Here is a 23,348-nt window from a genome sequence, read left to right on the forward strand (position 1 = left end):
TCAAATGCAGTAATATATATATAGGGCATACATAAAGCCATATCACACACCAATACTACATAAATGATACAAGCATTTATATGTATGAAAAATTAGAAATGAAAATACCAGCAATCTTTTACAAATTCCAAATCATAAACTCATCGTGGCTAAAAGCTTGCTCAAACCTTCATTCTTGCTAATCAAGTATCAGAAAACCCACATGAACCCCAGAAAAATCCAAATAAACTATAAGCTAAATGGAATGGTCTACCTGGATCTCACAAGCAACCACAAGGTTATGGATGTAATAGAAGGCCTCCTCCACACTCTCTCCAACTGACACAAGCCCATGATTCCGGAGAATGAGAACCTAAGAGAAAGCAAGGGAGATCTGAGGAACAAGGCACCAAGACTGATCATTTTGGCTTCACAACTGAAATACCATGAGATGCTACTGACCTTGCTTTTAGGGCCCAGATTTTTCTGAATCAAAATTTTTTCCTCTTCATCAACCAAAATGCCATGATAGTCATGATAAGCAACATCTCCAAGGGAAAGTGCCTCCGGGGAGATAGGCAAAAGCCCACATTTCATTGCAGAGACCTAGACACCAAATGGCCACCACGACAAAGAAAAGCCACAGGTAAACAGCAACTTCAGATGCTTTCCTCACAGAAATAAAATGAGAGTGATATATGTTTAATTTCATTCTCTTGTTGGAAACAAATGAACCCATAAAGTTAAATATAAACTTTACTTCTAGGGCCCCTGACAGTAGCTGGGAGAACTTGGGAGAAAACCATGCCTGAAATTTTCCAGTGATTACAAATGCTACGCCAGTCAGTTCTTATTAACACAGTGAGTCATGGTTTCATGAAAGGAGCAGACAATAGGCCCTCTGAGGAGCCTCGCCTCAAAGGGAAAGTTCCAAGTGCTACAAGGTTTTATTCACATTTTAATTTAGTCTGTAGATAAGAGAGAAAAAACATCTGAAAATTAAATAAAACTTAATTTATAACAAATTGACAACTGCATAACTATAAAATTCCTCATATTTATTTAAATAAATGTAGTAAAGTGAGTTGGGGGTTGTTTTTGGTTTTTGGTATTTTGAGACAAGGTTTCTCTGTAGCTTTGGAGCTGTCTTGGAACTAGCTCTTGTAGACCAGGCTGGCCTCAAACTCACAAAGATCAGCCTGCCTCTACTTCTGTTTTTGTTTTTTGAGAACAATTCTTACTCACTATATAGACCAGGCTGGCCTCAAACTCAGAGATCTGCCTGTATCACTGGCATGTACCACTATGCCTGGCAATATAGTAAAGGGTTTTTTGTTTTGTTTTGTTTTGTTTTTGTTTTTTGTAATTTTGTTTTCAAATTATTTGCATGGTTTTGGCTGTACTGCAACTAACTCTGTAGTCCAGGCTGGCCTCGAACTCATAGAAAGTTTTAAAGTAAAGTTGAGTCTCAAAAAATAAGTAGCTAGGCATGGCAGATAGGGCCTGTCACTCACAGGTGGGCTCAAGCTACTCACAGACTTGGGTAGAATGATCTCAATTTCAAAAGGAGCCTGAGCTACAGAGTAAAACTCTGACTCAAAATACAAAGTAAAAAGGGAAATAAGGAATAGCTCAGTGTAGAGCATGTGCCTAGCCTTGGTGTCAATCCTCGGTACTATAAACAAAAATTTACCCAACCTTTATGCTTCCTAAAGTTCCTCTAAATTTGTCCCAAAATAGGCTAATTTTTAACATTTACTTAAGCTAGACAGAGTGTACAAGCCTTTAATCTCAACACTCTAGAGGTAGAGGCAGGTGAATTTCTGTGAGTTTAAAACCATTCTGGTTTACAAAGTTCCAAGATAGCCAGAACTACACAGTGAGACCCTGTCTCAAAAAACAGAATAAGAAAAAAGGAAACATGTTCAGCGGCAATGGTGCAGTCCTATAATCCTCAGGCTGAAAGGCCAAAGCAGGAGAATCATATGTTCAAGGCCAACTTAGACTACACAAGGAGACTCTATCTCAGTGGGGCAAAAGAATTGCTACAAGTAGCTATACAGTTCCAGGTCAGTCAGGGATACATAGCAAGAAGCTATCTTTTAAAAAGAGAGGGAGGGATGGAGGTCAAACTAGAGACTGAGGGTGTAGCTCAATGTTATATGCAGGCTTAGTTCAATCCCCAGGAACATATGCAGACAGAAAGAGAGCATTAAAAAAAAGTCAATCAGTTGTAAAGTTCATATTCCTGTGTATGACTATTTGTGATGTGCCAGAAGTGTAGATGTGGTAAATGCCTGTGCAAGCATATATTATACACATACACCAGAGAAAGACAGCAGTGTCCTGCTCCATCGCTCTCCATCTTACTCCCTTTGAGACAGTGTTTCTCACTAAACCTAGAGCTGGGTTGGTAGCCATCAAAACCCAGTGATCTTCCTTTCTCTGCCCCCTTACAGTAATGAGGTTACAAGCATGCATACAACCACATACAGTTTTTTATAATAATTAATTTGTTTTTATTTTATGTATATTGGCCTTTTGCCTGCATGTATCTCTGTGTAAGGGTGTCAGATCTTGGAGCTACAGACATTTGTGAGCTGCCATGTGGGTGCTGGGTATTGAAGCCAGGTCATCTGGGAGACCAGTCAGTACTCTTAACCACTGAGCCATCTCACCAGACATACAGTATTTTATGTGGATCCTAGCTATTTGAACTGAGGTCCTTTGTTCAAGAAGTAAATATTCTTTCCTATCTGTTGACCATCTCCCTAGCTCTAAGCATTTTGTATGTATGTATGTATGTATGTATGTATGTATGTATAAAATACATAACAATTTAGAATTATTTGCTTGCTATAACAAGCAAGTGCAAGTCAGAGCTTTAAAATATACAAAGAAAGTTGGGCACAGTGGCACATGCCTGTAGTCCCAACACTTAGGAGACAGAGGCAAGTGGATCTCTGTGAATTTGAAACCAGCCTGGTCTATATAGTGAGTAGGATACCCAGAGATACAAAGTCAAAGTGAGGCCTTGTTTTAAAAACAAAACAAAACAAACAAACAAAACACCAAATAAATAAATGAAATGAAACCTACAAAGCTCCAAGCATGGCACACTCACCGCTGCCCCTGCTGGTGTGTGAATGTGCACAATACACTTAGCATCTGGTCGTGCAGCATAAATTGCAGAATGTAATGTGAAGCCAGCCTGATTTACTCCCAGGTTAGTACTTCCACGATCTACTATATCTCCTTGTAGATTGACTTTAACCTGCAAACAAAGAGGCAAACCTTTAACTTTCAAGATGACTTCAAGGTACTCTTACTAGAAAACACTGAAAGCCAAGTTCAAAGTGTCTATAACTTCTTTCAAAGGTTCCTCTCTAAACTAACCAGTTTTGTATACTCAATTAGGCGCTGCAACTAGACATGAGAGCACTTACAAGATCTAATACAATCTTTATAACACAATGCCAAAGAGAAGGGCATTCTCACCAAGCTGGATGCAGTCACTTCACTGTAGAGAAGTCCAAAGGGGACGATGAGGAAATGTTCCTGCTCGGAGTTCACTCTGGTCTATGGGAAAATACCTGAGTTAGCACAGAAGTCCAGCTATAATTAACTGTGTCACTTATGGAACACAGAGTCACAGGTGAATGATTACGGAGGAACTAAAGCATACAGTCTATCACAAAGCTAATAAGTGAACATTTACTATACTGTACAGCAATTAAATTGTCAAATACATACTTGTCATGTCAATGAAAACTGACTTTAAAGGAAACAAGCCAAACAACCCAGCACTCACCCTCTGATATGCCAATTAGTCATTGTAAAGTTATTCTGTGGTCATCAGTCTCGTGGCAAAATGGTGCCATCCTCAGAAGTAGAGTAATAAAAAACAAAACCCTTTATAGTTTTTCAAGGGGTCGGGCGGCGGTGGCGCATGCCTTTAATCCCAGCACTCGGGAGGCAGAGGCAGGCGGATCTCTGTGAGTTCGAGGCCAGCCTGGTCTACAAGAGCTAGTTCCAGGACAGGCTCCAAAGCTACAGAGAAACCCTGTCTCGAAAAACCAAAAAAAAAAAAAAGTTTTTCAAGGGGCTAGAAAAAAATGGTTAAACAATTAAGAGCACTTGTTGCTCTTGCAGAGGACCCAGGTCTGGTTCGCAGAATGCATATCAGACAGTTCAAAAAAACCTACTAACTCCAATACCAGGGGATCCTACCCCACTTCTGGTCTCTGTAGATACCTGTTGTGGAATATTTGTTTAACTAGGTAAAGATATGTTACAGGCGTTTATGCTGCAGAATACTACTTTAACTGTGTAAAGGTGTGTTATATTTGTTTATGCTGCATTTATATTAGGATGAGTTACATTTGTTTCGCTGCATTTGTTTAATTATGTAAAATACGTTACATTTGTTTCAACTTGCCTGACTAAGGCACCTGATTGGTCTAATAAAAAGCTGACGAGTCAACAGGAGAGGGATAAGTGTGGCTGGTTCACAGAATAAACAGGAGGAGAACTCTAAATTCCAGGGAGAGCAAGGGGAAAAGACTGGGACACACCCAATCCTAGAAGTTAGGCAGCTGCCAGACAGACAGACACAAGAAACAGTGAAAGTAAGATGTACAGAAGGAAAGAAAGGGGGAAAGTCCCAAAGCAAATGCAGATGAAGAGAAACAGGCATTAAGATAAGACTGAGCATTCCTAACTAGAAAAAAAGTCTCTGTGTCATGATTTAGGAGCTGATTGGTGGCCCAAAAGAAAAAGCCTCCTACAGATAGCTGCACACACATAGTGTTAACACAGACAAGCAAACACACATACACATAAAATAATGAGTAAAAGTTCCAAATTAGATTTTGATAACACACAAACCTATAAAATGATGGAAAGATGAGCACAAAAGAACACAATCTTTTGATTTTTCTGTGTGTGTCTATCTCTACAACAATTCATTCAGCACAAAAAGGCATCATATATCCAGCATATACCAGAAATATAGCAATGAAAAGGAAGATATCTTTTATTGATCCCACAATAAATTTTCATAAGCAATAATTTGGGGATAGACTTAAGTGCCTCTCTACAAGGCTGCAAGGCAAAGCATGCCTGTGATTCCAGCTCTTGGGAAGGAAGCTAAATTAGAATGACCTTGAGTTCTCAAGAGCCCCTAGGTAAGACTTTGTCTCAAAAAGTTTTTATAGACTAAACAGAAGCATGTCATACACCTGTTACTGGTTAACAAACTCCGTAATACTAGCTAAGCTTAAGCACAGTACTGTAGAGGACAGGGAGGGAAGGGAAAGAGCATTTCCTGGTTACTAATGAGTTGGACAATTTTTCTTATGAAGAAATATTTTACTTTTTCTATAAAGTTATTTTCTTGTCTTTTGTTTATTTTATAGTTATTTGTCCTTTTTTTTCCCCCTGAGGCAGCCTGGTCTATATAGCAAGTTCCAAGTTAGCCAGAGCTATACAGTGAGACCCTTTCTCAAACAATAACAGTAATATATAAAACCAATTGTAAGCTTAACAGATTTACATGTTTTAATATAAAACACTTAAATATAAATTTCTTAGTCTAAAGCAAAAGGGATTCCACACAAAATTCAGACATCCAATGAAAAAAGAGCATTTCAAAGTAGGCTTCTTCAACAGTCATCCCTGTGTCTGTACCCTTGGCTACCACCTCTTCTCTGTAAATGAGGGTAGAGAACCTCAGACCCTCAGCCATTCCTAAATACCAAACACACCTCAGCACTAAGAAGGAAGAAGTGGGCTGTATGGCTGCAGAGATCAAAACTATATCTCCCACACCCTGTGCACTGGCCCGAGTGTGAACTCCAGACTAGAGTTGAAGCAATCATCTGTGAGGCTTTACCAGTGCTAAAACTTAACTAATGCAGGACAGAAAGGCCCAGCAAAGGGTCGCCAAGAAGGGCCTCAGCCCAAAATCCCAGCTGGGCCACCCTGGCTTGTCCTTCCCCATCTGGAAGGCTTCTCTAAATCTGACACAATGTTAAAGATCTAAGTCAGATGAACCTCTCCAAGCCGCCAACACCTGTCAGCACTTTCAAATCCCCTTAGCAGAAAATCCCTGACCCTCTTACAAAGAAAGGACAGAATGACCTCTTAGCACTTTTGCACTGATACTGTTAATATCTCTTTCCTGCTAAGTATCTACATAAGAATATCTAGATGCTGTGATGGTGTCTAATGGCAAAACAAATGGATGTCATAAATGTGACATAAAAGTGTTTAACAAAACACTCTAAAATTTAAAAAGCCAAGCCGGGTGTGTGTGTGGAGGGGGGGGGGGGGGGTTCTTCTTCAAAGACTCTGGTTCTAGTTCATAACATATAGAAAATCTTTTTGCTAACGGATTATTTTTTAACTCTATATTAATAACTAAACAGAACACTTAAAGACATTTAAAGACAGAACAGTAAACATTTAACTGGCATTTTAATTCTGTCAACATCAAACAAATTACAGGGAGAGGGGAACGCCTATAATCTGAGTCCAAGTCACTAAAACAGCATTCATAACAGGGTGAGTTATACAAAGCATCTTAAAAACACACAAATAATGAAGCTACTGTTAAAACCAGGGACTAAATTTTCTATTCATATTACAGCTGTAACATCTGCATGGAACCAATTACCATTAAATCTCCATCTGAGTTTTCCGTCCAGTGTAACATTCCGGAAGGGCCAGCACTTTCCAGCACGCCAGGATGTGCACTGGCACATGAACTAAGCTAACTGGGCCTACTGCTCAGCCATCAAAAGTTTCTGGGGAATTCTTTTTCACAATTTTCCTCAAGTAATTTAGTTCAGCCAGAGCTGGTCACCACTTAATGTTTGAGGGTACACCTACACTGTGCCAGGCCACAGCCAGGCTACACAGCAGCTCTGCTTATACAGCTGATGTTCCAGTGGACTGGACACAGATTGAGAAGAGTCACTGCTTCATGGGAAGAGGGAAGGATAACACTCTACCCCACACAAGGGTGCAGCACATGGTAACAAGCACACAGCCTGCATTTTGAAAAGTTCATTTTAACAGCAATGCAGCAAGCAGACAGGAAGGAGGCAACTCGGCATCTGCAGTACAGATCAATGCAAAGAGAGAGCAGCACAACACACTACTAACAAGGAAAGCGCCAGACCTCAGCTTCAAGAGATTCCTCTGAACCCAGAAAGCAGCTAAACGGAGCGAGCACTAATCATGAGTTCACATGTGGAAAACCACCACAGAGATATATATATATGGAGAAAAGGCTCAAGCAATCTACACAGCTGCTTAATAGACAGCACTGGCTACCTCAAGACAAATAGGAGTTTGGCAGGAGTATGAGTTTTTCTTTAGACATCTGTAACACATACATAAGGCATACTTGTTATAATAAGCAGGCATTGTAATAATAATTTTAAAAATTCAATACTGCAGGTTGGGGGTCTGCCTGGGTCACATACTAAGTTAAGACCAGCCTCAAAAACTATGAGCTGGAGAGATGGCTCAGAGGTTAAGAGCACTGACTGCTCTTCCAGAGGATCTGGCAATTTCCAGCAACCACATGGTGGCTCATAACCATTTATGATGAGATATAGCACCCTCTTCAGACATGCAGGTGTACATGCAGGCAGATACTGTACACATAATAAATAAATACATAACTGAATGAATGAATAAATAAAACTTAAAAAAAAAACCAGACTCAAAAACTAGTAAATGTGGGGGGCTAGAGAGATGGCTCATTGGTTAAGCATGCTCTCTGCTCTTCGAAAGGATCCAAGTTCAGTATGCGCACCCACATGGCGGCTTACAACCACGGGCAATCCTAGTTTTAAGAGATCATACGCATCTCTCTGGCCTCTTTGAGCATCCGCACAGACACATACATAGGCAGGCAGGAATGCACACATACACACACACACACACATATACACACACACACACATACACACACACACAAACATTTTTTAAAAAGAAAGTTTCTTTTTTTAACTTTATTTAATGTGCACTGGTGTTTTGCCTGCATGTCTCTGTGAAGGTGTCAGATCTTGGCATTACAAACAATTGTGAGCTGCCACATGGGTACTGGGAATTGAACCTGGGTCCTCTGGAAGAACAGTCAGTGTTCTTAACCACTCAGTAATCTCTCCAGCCCTCACAAACTTTTAAAAATAGTAAAGTTTTAGTTCGAGACCAGCCTGGTCTACAAGAGCTAGTTCCAGGACAGGCTCCAAAGCCACAGAGAAACCCTGTCTCGAAAAAACCAAAAAAAAAAAAAAAAAAAAAAAAAAAAAAAAAAAAAATAGTAAAGTTTTAGTCAGGCGGTGGTGGTGCACACCTTTAATTCCAGCACTCAGAAGGCAGAAGCAGATAGATCTCTGAATTTGAGGCCAGTCTGGTCTACAGAGCGAATTCCAGGACAGCCAGAGCTACACAGAGAAAAAGCAGAGTTTACAAAAAGTAAAGTTTTTTTAAATCCAGTGAAAAAAACTAAATGAAAAAAAAAACCAACAACAAGAAATTGAAACAAGCCAGAAAAACTACAGAAGAATGAGGAAAAGGGAAGCAAGCTGTGCTCCTTAGGCGTTTAGGAAGAAGGAGGCGATGTGACTCGCAGCCAGGCACAGTGTGGCCAGAGACAGAGAGGGCCACTATCTTCTGTGACACAGCAAAGGCGGTTACTCAAAGAACTCAAAGAAGGGCAGCAGGGTGTTGTTCTCTGGATTTATGTATTGTTTATTGAGACAGGAACATGTGAAACTCTAGCTAGCTCAAACTAGCTCTGAAATACAGTCAAGAACAAACTTGAATTCATTTTTTTTTACATTTATTTATTTATTTACTGAAGGAAGAAGGAGCACGTGCCAGCTCCTGTGGGAAGGCTAGAAAACTACTCCACTGAGTCTGTCCTTCGTCTCTTTCCACCACGTGGGTCCCAGGGATTGAATTCAGGCACCATAAAACTAGCAAAGAGCATTACTGAGATGATGGGCCATGAAAACAAGCTGAATATAAACAGAATAAAGGATGGGCTGATTGGTTAGAAAACAGAAGGAACCATGCACAAGGGCAGGACTCATACAGTCCCCCATACAACCTGAGTTGGAACAATGGTTAGTACAGAGAGAGCAGACAGCCAGTAACATTTGTTACAAATCTACACTGCAGAACAGAGAGGCCCTGATAATGTTGGGAAAAGGAAGAAAACTAGAGAAAGTAAAAACACAAGCATAACAGTGATGGAGGAGAGTTATCTGTCTATGTTACTTTCATTGGTTAATTAATAAAGAAAACTGCCTTGGCCCTTTAAGAGACAGAAAATTAGGTAGGTGGAGTAGACAGAACAGAATTCTGGGAAAGAGAGGGGAGACGCTTCAGGCAGTCACCATGATTCTCCTCTCTGAGATGGACGCAGGTTAAGATCTCTCCTGGTAAGCCACACCTCGTGGTGCTATACAGATTACTAAATATGGGTTAAAGCAAGATATGAGAATCAATCAATAAGAAGCTACAGATAACGGGCCAGGGGCCAGGCAGTATTTAAATAAATACAGTTTCCGTGTAATTATTTTGGGCAAAGCTAGCCGGGTGGCAGGACACAGCCCCGCCACTCCTTCTACATAACAGAGAAGCTTCGACCAGAGTCAGGAAGAAAATACTGTTAGATTTGTAAGTCATAAATGAATTTTAGAAACTGCTTCTACTTTGATAAACATTTATTAGGCTGGCATGCAAGAAAGATGCTTTAAAGAACTACTCTCACAACTCTGAACCCACACTTGCCAATTCTTGTGTCCTGTAAGGACTCCAAAGAGACTGACTATGCAGTGGAGAAAGGATGGTGCTAGAGGGCTAATGAGCATCACTCGGTCACGGTCTGGAGTACTCACTGTGATGTGATTGTAGATCAGCTGAGACCACCCGAAGAGGTCTGCCAGTCTGTAAAACGCTGCCAGTTTACAGCGCAGCAGCTTCTCCCCTTTGTCATACGCAATTGAGTCAGAGCCTCTGAGGTCATTCACAGGGGTGACCATACCAAGACCTAGGATAAGGAAAGACAGAAGTCAAACTTCTGTTTGTTTTAAAAACTTTATTGGTATTTTATTGTTTCCATTTGTCAAATGCAAATCAATTACCATAGTACTATTTATTGTCATATTAGACCATAAATTTTCAAAAACTTCAATGACAAGAAGAATGTTCTCTCTGGCATTAATATATAGTTCAGAAATAGGTAACAAAAAGGTAGTCAAATTTGGGAGAAGCAGTAAAGAATAGATTAAAAGGAAATTTACAGCCTCAGGGGGTGGTGGGTAGGTTGGGGTGGGGACTGGCTGTCGGGTGCTACAAGAAGTCTGTAAGGAAAACCGAAGCCATATTTCAAAGATTTGACTTATGGGTATTTCATGAGTTTGTAATACATGAATCTGAAAGAGCCAGCAGTTTGGTTCTTGAAAGATCTCTGGGGCTGGAGAAATGGCTTTGTGGTTAAGAGCACTGCTCCAGCAACCACATGGTGGCTCACAACCGTCTGCAATGAGCTCTGGTGCCCTCTTCTGGCCTGCAGGCATACTTGCAGGAAGAACACTGAATACATAATATATAAATTTTAAGAAGAGAAAGAAAGGCAGGAAAGGAAGGAAGGGAATGAAAGGAAGGAAGAAAGGAAAGGGGAGGAAGGGAGGGAGGGAGGGACGGACGGAGGAAGGGAGGGAGGGAGGGAGGAAGGGACGGAGGGAGGGAGGGGAGGGGAGGGGAGGGAAGGGAAGAGAAGGGAAGGAGGAAGGGAGGAAAAGGAAGGAAAGGAAGGAGGGAAAGGAAAGAAAGGGAGGAAGGAAGGCAAGGAAGGAAAGAAAGGAAGGGAGGGAGGGAGGGAGGGAGGGAGGGAGGGAGGGAGGGGTGGGGAGGGAAGGGAAGGGAAGGAGGAAGGGAGGGAGGGAAAGGAAGGAGGGAAGGAGGGAAGGAAAGAAAGGGAGGAAGGAAGGAGGGAGGGAGGGAGGGAGGGAGGGAGGGAGGGAGGAAGGGAGGAAAAGGAAGGAAAGGAAGGAGGGAAGGAGGAAAGGAAAGAAAGGGAGGAAGGAAGGCAAGGAAGGAAAGGAAGGGAGGGAGGGAGGGAGGGAGGGAGGGAGGGAGGGGAGGGGAGGGAAGGGAAGGAGGGAGGGAGGGAGGGAGGGAGGGAGGGAGGGAGGGAGGGAGGGAGGGAGGGAGGGAAGAAAGGAAAGGAAGGAAAGGAAGGAAGAAGGAAGAAAAGAAAGGAAGGAAAGGAAGGAAGGAAGAAAGGAAAGGAAGGAAGAAGGAAGGAGGGAGGGAGGGAGGGAGGGAGGGAAGGAAGGAAGGAAGGAAGGAAGGAAGGAAGGAAGGAAGGAAGGAAGATAGATCTCTGAATCATGTTCATTTACTTCGGCAAGTAGACCAGGACCCTGTCATTAGATGCCAGGACCAAGTCATGAAACAAACAGGAAAAAAAACCCTGTAATGATATTTTCTCCAGCAAAAAATGAGATATGGGGATCAGGGGACAGTGAAGAGGACCAAATGGGTAACGTCTGTCAACACAGCACAGACTATCGTTATGAGCAGGCCTCAGAAATGTGGTATGTCAGTATGTGAAAGGGGCTCGAATACCTGTGGAATGGAAAGTGGATTATGGTGAACACATGGCTAAAAATAACATGAGGCAGCAAGCAACAATCATAGCTTGTAGTATTATATTTCTGAGTGACCAGATAAAAGAAAAGGCATAGAATTAATGATTCTTCTTTCAACATTGTTTGGTACAATCTCCTTTCTAATCATGCAAAAACTATAATTTAAAGGTAAAGACTTAAAAACTTTATATAATATAGGGCAGCGGTGACACACACCTTCAATCCCATTACTCAGTAAGCAGAGGCAGGAGGATCTCTGTGAGTTCAAGGCCAGCCTGGTCTATAGGCAGCTGGGACTACACAGTGAAAACCTGTCTCAAAAAGCAAAACAAACAGATTCAACGCAATGCCCATCAAAATCCCAGCAAAATTCTTCAAAGACCTCGAAAGAACGGTACTCAACTTCATATGGAAAAGCAAAAACCCCAGGATAGCCAAAACAATCCTGTACAATAAAAGAACTTCTGGAAGCATCACAATCCCTGACTTCAAACTCTACTACAGAGCTACAGTACTGAAAACAGCCTCATCTTGGCATAAGAACAGACAGGAGGACCAATGGAACCGAATAGAAGATCCGAATATCAATCCACACATCTTTGAACACCTGATCTTTGATAAAGAAGCAAAAAATATCAAATGGAAAAAAGAAAGCATATTTAACAAGTGGTGCTGGCATAACTGGATATCAACATGTAGAAGAATGAAAATAGACCTATATCTATCACCATGCACAAAACTCAAGTCCAAATGGATCAAAGACCTCAACATAAAGCCAGCCACACTGAACCTTATAGAAGAGAAAGTGGGAAGTACTCTTGAACACATTGGCAAAGGGAACCACTTCCTAAATAGAACCCCAGGAGCACAGACACTGAGAGAAACAATTAATAAATGGGACCTCCTGAAACTGAAAAGCTTCTGTAAAGCAAAGGACATGGTCAACAAGACAAACCACAGCCTACAGAATGGGAAAAGATCTTCACTAATCCCACATCAGACAGAGGTCTGATCTCCAAAATATACAAAGAGCTCAAGAAATTGGACACCAAAAGATCACATAATCCAATTAAAAAAAAAAATGAAGTACAGACCTAAACAGAGAACTCTCAACAGAGGAATCTAAAATGGCTGAAAGACACTTAAGGAAATGTTAAACATCCTTAGTCATCAGAGAAATGCAAATCAAAACAAATCTGAAATTCCATCTTACACCTGTAAGAATGGCCAAGATCAAAAACACTGATGACAACTTATGCTGGAGAGGTTGTGGGGAAAAGGAAACACTTCTGCATTGCTGGCGGGAATGCAAGCTGGTACAACCCCTTTGGATGTCAGTGTGGCATTTTCTCAGAAAATTAGGAAACAACCTTCCTCAAGACCCAGTAATACCACTTTTGGGTATATATCCAAAGGATGCTCAGTTACGCCACAAGGACATGTGCTCAACTATGTTCATAGCAGCTTTGTTTGTCATAGTCAGAACCTGAAAACAACCTAAATGTCCCTCGACAGAAGAATGGATAAGGAAAATGTGGTACATTTACACAATGGAGTACTACACAGCAGAAAAAAATGACATCTTGAATTTTTCAGGAAAATGGATGGAGCTAGAAACCATTATTTTGAGTTGAGGTAACCCAGACACATAAAGACAATTATCACATGTACTCACTCATAGGTGGTTTTTAAACATAAGGCAAAGAAAACCAGCCTACAAACCACAATCCCAGAGAACTTAGACAATAATGCGGACACTAAGACTTACATAGATCTAATCTACATGGGAAGTAGAAAGTAGAAAAAGACAAGATCTCCTGAGTAAATTGGGAGCATGGGGACCTTGGGTGAGGATTGAAGGGGGGAGGGGAGAGGCAGGGAGGGGAGCAGAGAAAAATGCAGAGCTCAATAAAAATCAATAAAAGAAGCAAAACAAAACAAAATTTGTACATAAAAAGGAAATTTGTAATATTAAAGATATATGGCAAAAATAAAGAAAAAAAATTAAAATCCTGATTCATCCATCAAAAGTTGGCTCTTTAAGTTACAAAATTAAAACCAGGCAGTGGTGGCCCACACCTTTAATTCCAGCACTTGAGAGGCAAAGACAGGCTTATCTGTGAGTTTGAAGCCAGCCTGGTCTACAGAGTGAGTTCCAGGACAGTCAGGGCTACACAGAGAAACCCTGTCTAAAAAAACAAAAGAAAACAAAAGTCAAAAACAAAAAAATCAAAATTCACAATATTAAAATTAAAAAACCACACAGATGTGAATGTTTCAATAGATGGAGAGATATTTCATAAAGCTCAACTTCCTTCAGGATAACCCTCTCAGCAAATTAGAAATAGAAGAAACAGTCTCAATAAAGGGAATCTATAAAAACTATCATTAACATCAAATATGATGAGTTTGAATATATTCTACATAGTACTGAAAACAATTAAGGATGTACATTTCTGTACTAGATCTAAATAACAGTGAGTTATTACTAAAATGTATTTATAATGAGGAGACAATGTATGAGTGAAATATACTCTCCTATCATCTAACCCATACCAGTGTCGTCTATGGAAACATGAATGCCTTGCTAGTGGCCATTAGATTTCATGCTAGTACATTAAACAATTCTTCAAATTCTGTACTCATTAACACTTGGTCACCATCCGGTCCCAGGCAAGTTCTAAGAATACAACAGACAAGTAAGCAGCAAATGTCAGGAGACCTAATTGAAGCCGTACCTTGTATTCTCACTCAGAGCTAACCATCTAACTAACTCATCAGAGAATGACACTGAATCCCCTGTCCTACAGAGCAAGTCAACTAGACAGGAAGTAGAGGCAGGGCAATGAGCACAGTAGAATTCTAGGAGGGAGGAAGCCCATTCCAGGAACTCCTGCCCAGACCACCGAAGAAGCAGGATGTGACCTGCCCCACTAAAAAAGGTACTGATAACAGCCCTATCCCTGGGTTCTACCTTGTAAGGTTACGCTTACAAAGTCAACAGCCAAGGTAATGTTCCACATGAGCAAGACACACTAATCTTTGCTTACTTACATTCACCCATGTTTACCATGGCTTTGGCTTTGAAATTCTGTTTCTCACTTTTTCTAAGCAACAGTGACAACGGTGACAAGAAATGTTGACTAGGGACTGGCTCAGCAGCCAAGAGCACTGGCTGCTCTGGCTGAGGACTGCAGCTCCAGTCCCGCACCCATGTGGTGACTCACACCCTTCTTCAATGCCTCTCCTGGCCTCACACACAAAACATGAACAACTCTAACGGCCATTTTTATGTATATGTAATTTATTTATTTTTATTTTATGTTCATTGGTGTTTTGCCCGCAGGTATGTCTGTGTGAGGGTTTGAGATCCCCTAGAACAGGAGTTACAGATAGTTGTGAGCTGCCATGTGAGTGCTGGAAATTGAACCCCAGTCCTCTGGAAGAGCAGCCAGTGCTCTTAACTGCTGAGCCATCTCTCCTGTCCCCAGAAATAGTCTTTTTTTTTTTTGTTTGTTTTTCTTTTGTTTTGTTTTGCAAGACAGTGTTTCTCTGTACAGCCCTGGCTGTCCTAGAACTTACTAGGTAGACCAGACTGACCTTGAACTCGCAGGGATTTCCCTACCTCTGCCTCCTGAGTATTGGAATTAAAGGCATGCACAATAATTTAATGTTAATTAAAAATAAAGTAAATGGAAGAATAAGAAATAACAGAATCCCACTGGCTTACAGAAAATGAGTCCTCTATACTCAAAACACCTTCAAGTTTGCCATCTGTCTTTTACTATGATTAACAGAGATTTCAAAATACTCAATACACTCAAGTGGTGGTGGTATACAACTTTAATCCCAGCAATCCCGCAAAAACAAAACACAACAATAACAACAATATTATGTAATGTACAATTGCATACTCATGTGGCTCACATGAGAAAGTTACAGATCGCATACAAAGTCAGGAACTACTCACTCATGTTCAAGGCAGCCATTCCTCCTTGTGGAGCTGCTGGGTAGACATTTGGTACATTTGCGGTCATAAAGTCTGCAATCTGCTGCAATGCCAACAGGCCTGTGGGATTCTTCCCCTTCTTAAACTGCTCTTGGATCATAGATTCCAGTTCTTCACAGAAGGCCTACAATGCATATTAAAATAGTCAAGCACTTTTTGGGGGCCCAGAATGCACGTGTAACTATCAGATAAATGTTTGTTCTCATCCAGTGCTGGAACAGCACTCAGGGCACTCACATTTCACTTCTGAGAGGATGACCTGGTATAGTCTTTTTGGTAAGTAATTTAACAAAATAAAAGCTTAAAACTTACAACAGGCCGGGCGGTGGCGGTGCACGCCTTTAATCCCAGCACTCGTGATGCAGAGGTAGGTAGATCTTTGTGAGTTTTAGGCCAGCATGGTCTACAAGAGCTAGTTCCAGGACAGGCTCCAAAGCTACAGAGAAAGCCTGCCTCAAAAAGCAAAAAAAGAAAAGAAAAAAAAAAAAAAAAACTTACAACAGAATTCAATCCATGGAAATCTATTTTAAGAAAATAATCAGGAATGTATTTAAAGACTTATTCATAAGGTAATTAATCTCAGCATCACAGATTTTAAAAAGTAAGCCACATTTCAAGAAATTAAAGAATTGACTTGACACACTGGGAATTTTACAGATGTACTCAATGGGAAAAATCTTAAAAATTAAACAGCATAAATTCCTCTTAATGTATTTTTGAGTAAAAAGATAATTCAGTTTTTATAAGACAAAATGGGAATTTAAACTAGAAAAAGATTAAAAATGTATCAAATGATAATTATAATTCTCAGTAACAGGATTATTGGTAATTTTTATATTCTACTTTGTGTTTTCTAGCATTTTCTTCATAATAGGGACATGCCTGGTTAAAGTAGAAAAAGAGCTGACATGGTAGTGTATGCCTGTTGTCCTCAGGAGAGGCAGAAGCAAGAGATCAGCTCTAGATCATTCTATACTACAGAACAAGTTCAAGAACAATCTCAGCACAAGAGACCCTATCTCAAAACAATTTTCTTTAAGTAGAAAAAGAAAGCTGGGCATGGTAACAAACCTGAAAATCCCAGCATCTGGGAAACAGAAGCAAGAAGATGGCAAATTCAAGGCCATCTTGAGGTATATAGTGAGACTCTTGTAAACTAAGCATCTGAAGAAACCCTGTATTTATCTTTTATTAAAAATAATCCTAAATTAGGCAAAAACATGCACTAAGGGCTGGAGAGATGGTTAAGAGCATTGCCTGCTCTTCCAAAGGTCCTGAGTTCAATTCCCAGCAACCACATGGTGGCTCATAACCATCTGTAATGGGGTCTGGTGCCCTCTTCTGGCCTGCAGGCACACACACAGACAGAATATTCTAAACATACAGAATATTGTATACATAATAAATAAATAAATATTTTTAAAAACATGCACTAAATTGATAATAAATAATGATTTTAACATGGGATTGTTATTGTAATAGGATAGGTTTCTCTGTGTTGTCATGGTTTTGTTTTGTTGGAAACGAGTCTAGCAGCTGCTTAGCCACAGCGGACCTGAAGCTCTCTACGTAGACCAGGCTTGAACTCAAAGTGATCCTCCTGCCTTGGTTTTCTGACTGCTGAGATTATATGTAAATGCCATCACGCCTAACTCAGATATTTTTAACTTTCCTCAGATTGATAAAACCTATCAAAAAGCTAATGAAGAAATAAATCTTTTTTCAAATAATTATAAATGATATCTCAGATAACACAAAGTTACTAGATGATCTATCTAATGCAATTACTTAGTGATTCCAAATTAAATTTATTTGTAGTTTTTCATTGCTTAATCTGAAAACTTATTGAAAGAAACAGCCAGAGGGCAGTCCAGTACATCCCCCACCCAGAGGGAGTGCACAAGAAGCAAATGCACGACTGCTAGTTGAATGGTGTCAAGAAGTGTCAGGCAGGATCTACCACCTCATGATACACAGTCAGTGCTCATAGCTTATGTTAGTCAAACGGTGGAAGAAAAACAAAGACGAAGGCAGTAAAATAAATCAGCAAAACACAGCTAGTGATCTGTCTTTGTTATCAAAGCATAATGCAGGAGAATATAAATACACATGCACAGAGACTAAGGAAGTTGCCCATCACCGAGCATCACAGGCTACTGGTCACCAGGGGCTGTAAACTCAATCCCAGCCTGGGCTACAAAAAGAACTACTTTTAAAAAACAGAAAAAGGAAAACATAAAATAAAAAGCTGAGCACGGTGATATGCTTATGTCTCAATTTAAAAGGCTTCCTGTCCTCATGAACCCTCAGTCTGAAAACTAAAACAATCCATTTCAATGCTTTCCAAATCTACATATGCATCTATGGGAAATCCAATTCCAATGTGCTACCCTCAGGCCCTGTGTTAGGCACTGAAGACTGAGTGAGATAGGTAAGACAACACAACTCCAGGAACTCAAAGCCTTAAGTAAAGAAAAAGCAGGTTATGAGGGTCTTCTACATTATCGCTCTTTCAGGTGATGTTTATATGCAATATGAATGGTTGGCATGGAGTCAACCATCATAGTGAAGAGGAAGAGCCTGGAGACACCCACATGGTTACCAGGTTTTACCTCTAGCCAGCAATCACTGCCCAAGGATCTTATGTGCTACTGTGATAAACCCTGATAGTTTGCTGTCTCAAAAAACATCAACAACAACGACAAAAATGAAACAAAGGGAGGGGGAAGAGAAAGCCGCACCGCTGGCACCGCCAGCTGGCTAGTGTGGTGGCTAAAGAAGCTCCATTTTATGCTAGGCACCCATCCATCTTGGTACGCACCATCCATTTCTGACTCCAGTGCATGGAGTCCCCAATACCCCTGACTCAGTGACCCCTACTCAATAATGCACAACCATGACTGCCTACCTGCTGTTAAATGACTAACTTTTTTTTCTTCTGTAACTTGCTTACACAGATACCCAATGATTGTTTTGAGTTTCTTTAACCACTTAACTTGGCAGAACAAAGCCGGGCGGTGGTGGCTCACATCTTTAATCCCAGCACTCGGGAAGCCGAGTCAGGCAGATCTCTGTGAGTCTGAGACCAGCCTGGTCTACAAAAGCTAGTTCCAGGACAGGCTCCAAAGCTACAGAGAAACTCTGTCTCAAAACAAACAAAAAAAAAAAAAAACAAAAAAAAACAACAAAAAAAAACTTGTCAGATGGGGGCTGGAGAGATGGCTCAGAGGTTAAAAACACTAGCTATTCTTCCAGAGGTCATGAGTTCAATTCCCAGCAACCACACGGTACCTCCCAGGTACCTATAATGAGATCTGCAGCCCTATTCTGGCATACAGGCATGCAGAACGCTGTATACATAATAAATAAATCTTTAAAAAAAAAAAAACTTGGCAGAACAGAATAGTTTTTTACTTGCTTGCATAGCTACTGAAGGTCTTCCCCTTTGAAAGTCTTTCCCCTATCCCTCCTACGTGCAATCTCAAATTTGGCTCAGAGAATGTGCATCCTACTAGCAGCTAATCAATAAATCTGGTCTTTTCCCAGGGGTCATAAACACTAGGAAGCTTCTTTTTTTTTTTAAATTAAAGATAGTTCAGCTTTATTTTATTTTATTTTATTTTATTTTATTTTTGGTTTTTCGAGACAGAGTTTCTCTATGACTTTGGAGCCTGTCCTGGAACTAGCTCTTGTAGACCAGGCTGGCCTCGAACTCAAGAGATTTGCCTGCCTCTGCCTCCCGAGTGCTGGGATTAAAGGTGTGCGCCACCACCACCCGGTTTAGGAAGCTTCTTGAATCACACAGAACACAGGGCAAGGCACGGGCTCAGGACATGGGAATGTCCTCAGCCATTTAATACTCTAGACGAGCTCTTTGTACTTGGTAGAACTATGGCTGTCCTCACGCCCTGCCACCAGTGTCTCCACCTCTCCTGTCATCTTCTCATCCAGCACCTCAAGAACATTTCCCCTCCTCCTCAAACTCCCAGAGCTCTCGGACATAATCCTCATAAGCACCGGGTCCTTGCTCTTGGACAGTGTGTAGCAAGGTTAAAAAAAGCTCCACGTAAAGCACCTCCACAGTCATTGTAGCACCACCGGGACTCCCCATGTCCTTGAGTACCTCAGGGTTAGTAGGATTCTGGACCAGGGCCCTCATCACACCCCCACATTGGCTGTACAGAACTTGGCTATTACCTATTCAGTCAGACAGCTGGAAGAACTCCCGCCACACCTTCTCCCGCAGTAACCTCTCCTGGCTTTCAAGATCTCACTGTGTATTCCTGCCTGGCCTGAGCTCACAGTGATCTGCCTGACTCTGTTGCTTGATGCTAGTATTACAGGTGTGAGCCACCAGCCTGGGGGTGGGGCAGTCTCTCTGCTCTAGTACTACCCTCCCCTTCTCCCTCCTTCCACGTTCTCTAAGCTTTCCATTAAAAAGTTAAGACCAGTTTTTACCACATTCTTGCCACCACAATGTCTGTCTAAGAATACAGAGCCGAGTAAACCAAAACTGAACCTGAGAGTCAATGTTCCTTTTCTACTATAAGGATTTTTGTGGGTTTTTTTTTGTTTGTTTGTTTGTTTGTTTGTTTGTTTGGTTTTTGGAGACAGGGTTTCTCTGTGGCTTTGGAGCCTGTCCTGGAGCTAGCTCTTGTAGACCAGGCTGGTCTAGAACTCACAGAGATCCGCCTGCCTCTGCCTCCCGAGTGCTGGGATTAAAGGCGTGCGCCACCATCGCCCAGCTACTATAAGGTTTTTTCCCAGGTACTTAGTCACAGCAACAAGAAAAGTAAACTAATACAGTAACATTCCTATTGTTGCACTGGTTTCCTGGCAGACCTTGCTCTATGCCACTGCTATGGGACCAAAGGAACAGACCTACATGATGCCAGTACATACTTCCCTCCCAGCCCAAGCCTATGTTTAAAACAAACAAACAAGCAAACAAAAAACCTTTAGAGTCTAGGGTAGTTCTAGATGTACAGAAAAGTTAAAAAAACATAACAGAACCCTCAGTTTCCCTCACTGCTAACATCTATTATTTGTTACTTTATAATTGCTGTGATAAAACGCAATTAAAAGGCCAAAAAGGACTCATCAAAGAGGGGTTTTGTTTGTTTGTTTGTCTCATGGTTCCAGAGTTCCATCATGGCAGGGAGGTATGGTAGCAGGAGCAAGAAACTGAACTCTTACATGCTCAACCACAGCATCAAGCAGAGTGAACAAACTGGAAGTGGTACAAGATTATAAAACACTCACAGCCGCCTCCAGGAAGGCTGCACCCCACAAAGGTTCTACAACCTCCCCAAACAGAGCCACTGACTGAAGAGCAGGTGTTTGAATCCTGGAGCTGTGGGGGACATTCCCATTCAAACAACCACCAGAGCACAGCTGTCAAAATGGAGAACCAACAAAGTTGCACCATCCTTAATGGAGCCAAGTCCTCCTTGGCTTTGTGCTCTTCTCACTACTGTCCTCAAGCCCACACGGCACTGAGACCAGCAGTGCTCCAACAGTCTCTACACAATCTACACATCTTGTGAGGAAGGCTCTCACTCTCGGCCCTTGACCCCTCGGAGCCTGGCACAGTCCTGGCGCATGCTAGGGGTGCTGAATTCAGACTCTCGCTCAGCTTCTAGTCATGCTCGCACAGTTTCTTATTGCTTTTATCAGAGACAACTACTGGAGCCAAGAGTGGAGGTGTTCTCACGGCTCCTTCTCCTTTCTACTTTCTCCACCCTGCATCTACTCCTACATTCTGCTTTCCCAGTGAATCCCAAACAAGCCTGCCCCTTTCCACCCTGGACCTAACCACAGCTCTTGCTCTCTTCCACCTGGGAGACAGCAACTATCTACTGAAGCCAGAATTCTATCTGTTCCCTGTCAGCGGCCCTCCAATATGTCCACAAAGATTAGAAATCAATTCAAGTTCCTATCTCAAGCTACATAGCCATTCAGAATCTCTCTAACTTCTAGAATCCACCTTGGAGGCAATATCCACGCTAACTTTTGTCTCTTCAAGTCCCTACCCCAAAAATTCATCTGAATGATGGAGGAGAGTTATCTGTCTATGTTTCTTTCATTGGTTAATTAATAAAGAAAACTGCCTTGGCCCTTTAAGAACAGAAAATTAGGTAGGTGGAGTAGACAGAACAGAATTGTGGGAAGAAGGAAGTAGAGTTAGAGAGACGCTTCAGGGAGTCGCGTGGTGAGTCTCCATGCTGCTCCTCTCCGAGATGGACGCAGGTTAAGATCTCTCCTGGTAAGCCACACCTCGTGGTGCTACCCAGATTACTAAATATGGGTTAAAGGAAGATGTGAGAATTAACCAATAAGAGGCTGAAACTATGGGCCAGGCAGTGTTTTAAAAGAATACAGTTCTCCGTGTAATTATTTCGGGTGTAAAGCTAGCCGGCGGCGGGTGGCGGGACGCAGCCCCGCCGCTTCTCACTACAGATTGGCACCCAACGTGGTGACTAAATCCACTTAAAAACCTTGCCCGCTTGGGATCGGAAAGAAAGTACTCTGAGACCATGCCAATGGCTCACTGCTCCCTGCCTGCACCTGGGCAGATGGCGGAATCAGGCTTAGGCGAGCGGGACAGCATTTGCGGATTCCTGCCGCCATAGAGAGAGAGATGTTTTCAGACTGCATGGTGCTCTGCGCTTCAGATTCGGCTGTGACTTGGATTAAGAGAGTTTCTGTGCTGCACGCTCAGTATCAAAATTAAACTGCTGAGTGCAGCTCCAATGTGGACTGCTGTGCACCTGGAACTTTGTGCAGCTCAGGGGCACCAAATGACTGAGGCAGTAGCAGCTTTGGCTCTGCTCCGCCATGCTGAACTGTACTGAGCTCAGGCAGGATCTATCGTAATTACCATGATAACAGCGCAGTTAAGGTTTAGACTTGGCTGGAAACAGGCAGTACCGTATTACCTATAAGTGGCGCAACTTAAGTTTTTAAGAAGTGCTTAACATTTTAAGAAATGCTCCTGGATAGTAAAAAATTACAGATTCACAATAGGACAGATTCAGACATATAAGACCCCCATATGGGTCACAATGTTGGATGACTGTACGTAGGCTTGAGAGAGAGAAAAAAATAAATATATAGAGAATAAAGTTAATGCCTTAAAAAGGGGTAAAGTCTTTAAAGAGACAGAATAAAGTAAAGTGATAGAGTGAAAATAAGCCACGTAAAAATGGAAAATTCACAGAGAGTCTGGATTATGTATTTTGTTGTGTTTTCTTTGATTTTTTTGACTGTAAAGGAACTAAATACAGAGAGACATTTCATTATATGGGCTGCCAGGCTAGACCAGAATGGACATCTTAACGGTATGACTTCAGGATTTGGATCTAAGAACATGATGCTTTGGAAAAGAGTTTCTTCTTTTGTTTTCACAGAGGACGAGACTCTGTGGATTGCTTCTATCCCAATATGGTATGATAGACCACGCCCTCCTGAAAGGTTGCTGTGAACATCTTCAAAAAATTACTTCACTCAACTGCCAACTGAGAGGAACCTAGCACACAGGTTACACCATGAAAGACCTAAATAACAGCGCCCCCATTCAGCAGGAAGCAGTTTGGAGAGAAAAAACTGCGCCCATTTTCCCAAATATTGCTTATAAATGTTCTTTTACATTTAAAGGGGGAGATGATATAGATATGAATTTG

The 23,348-nt window shown here is 41.5% G+C and overlaps 1 protein-coding gene and 1 pseudogene across 14 annotated transcripts in view; one reads left to right on the forward strand and one right to left on the reverse strand.

Annotated features, from left to right (window-relative positions):
• Window positions 1–23,348, reverse strand: part of Add1 (adducin 1) — a 71,257-nt gene that overhangs the window by 18,927 nt on the left and 28,982 nt on the right. For all 14 annotated transcript variants that reach the window (XM_038322712.2, XM_038322731.2, XM_038322723.2 and 11 more), the window contains exons 3-8: window positions 15,628–15,790; window positions 9,900–10,051; window positions 3,478–3,558; window positions 3,104–3,253; window positions 442–585; window positions 254–352 (exon numbers count right to left, since the gene is read on the reverse strand). In XM_038322712.2, the coding sequence (XP_038178640.1) occupies window positions 254–352; window positions 442–585; window positions 3,104–3,253; window positions 3,478–3,558; window positions 9,900–10,051; window positions 15,628–15,790 (789 nt within the window). The remainder of the gene's footprint in view (window positions 1–253; window positions 353–441; window positions 586–3,103; window positions 3,254–3,477; window positions 3,559–9,899; window positions 10,052–15,627; window positions 15,791–23,348) is intronic.
• LOC119818718 lies at window positions 10,195–11,753 on the forward strand (annotated as a pseudogene).

The sequence above is a fragment of the Arvicola amphibius genome, chromosome 1, assembly GCF_903992535.2.
Source record: "Arvicola amphibius chromosome 1, mArvAmp1.2, whole genome shotgun sequence".
In the NCBI taxonomy this organism is placed as follows: domain Eukaryota; kingdom Metazoa; phylum Chordata; class Mammalia; order Rodentia; family Cricetidae; genus Arvicola; species Arvicola amphibius.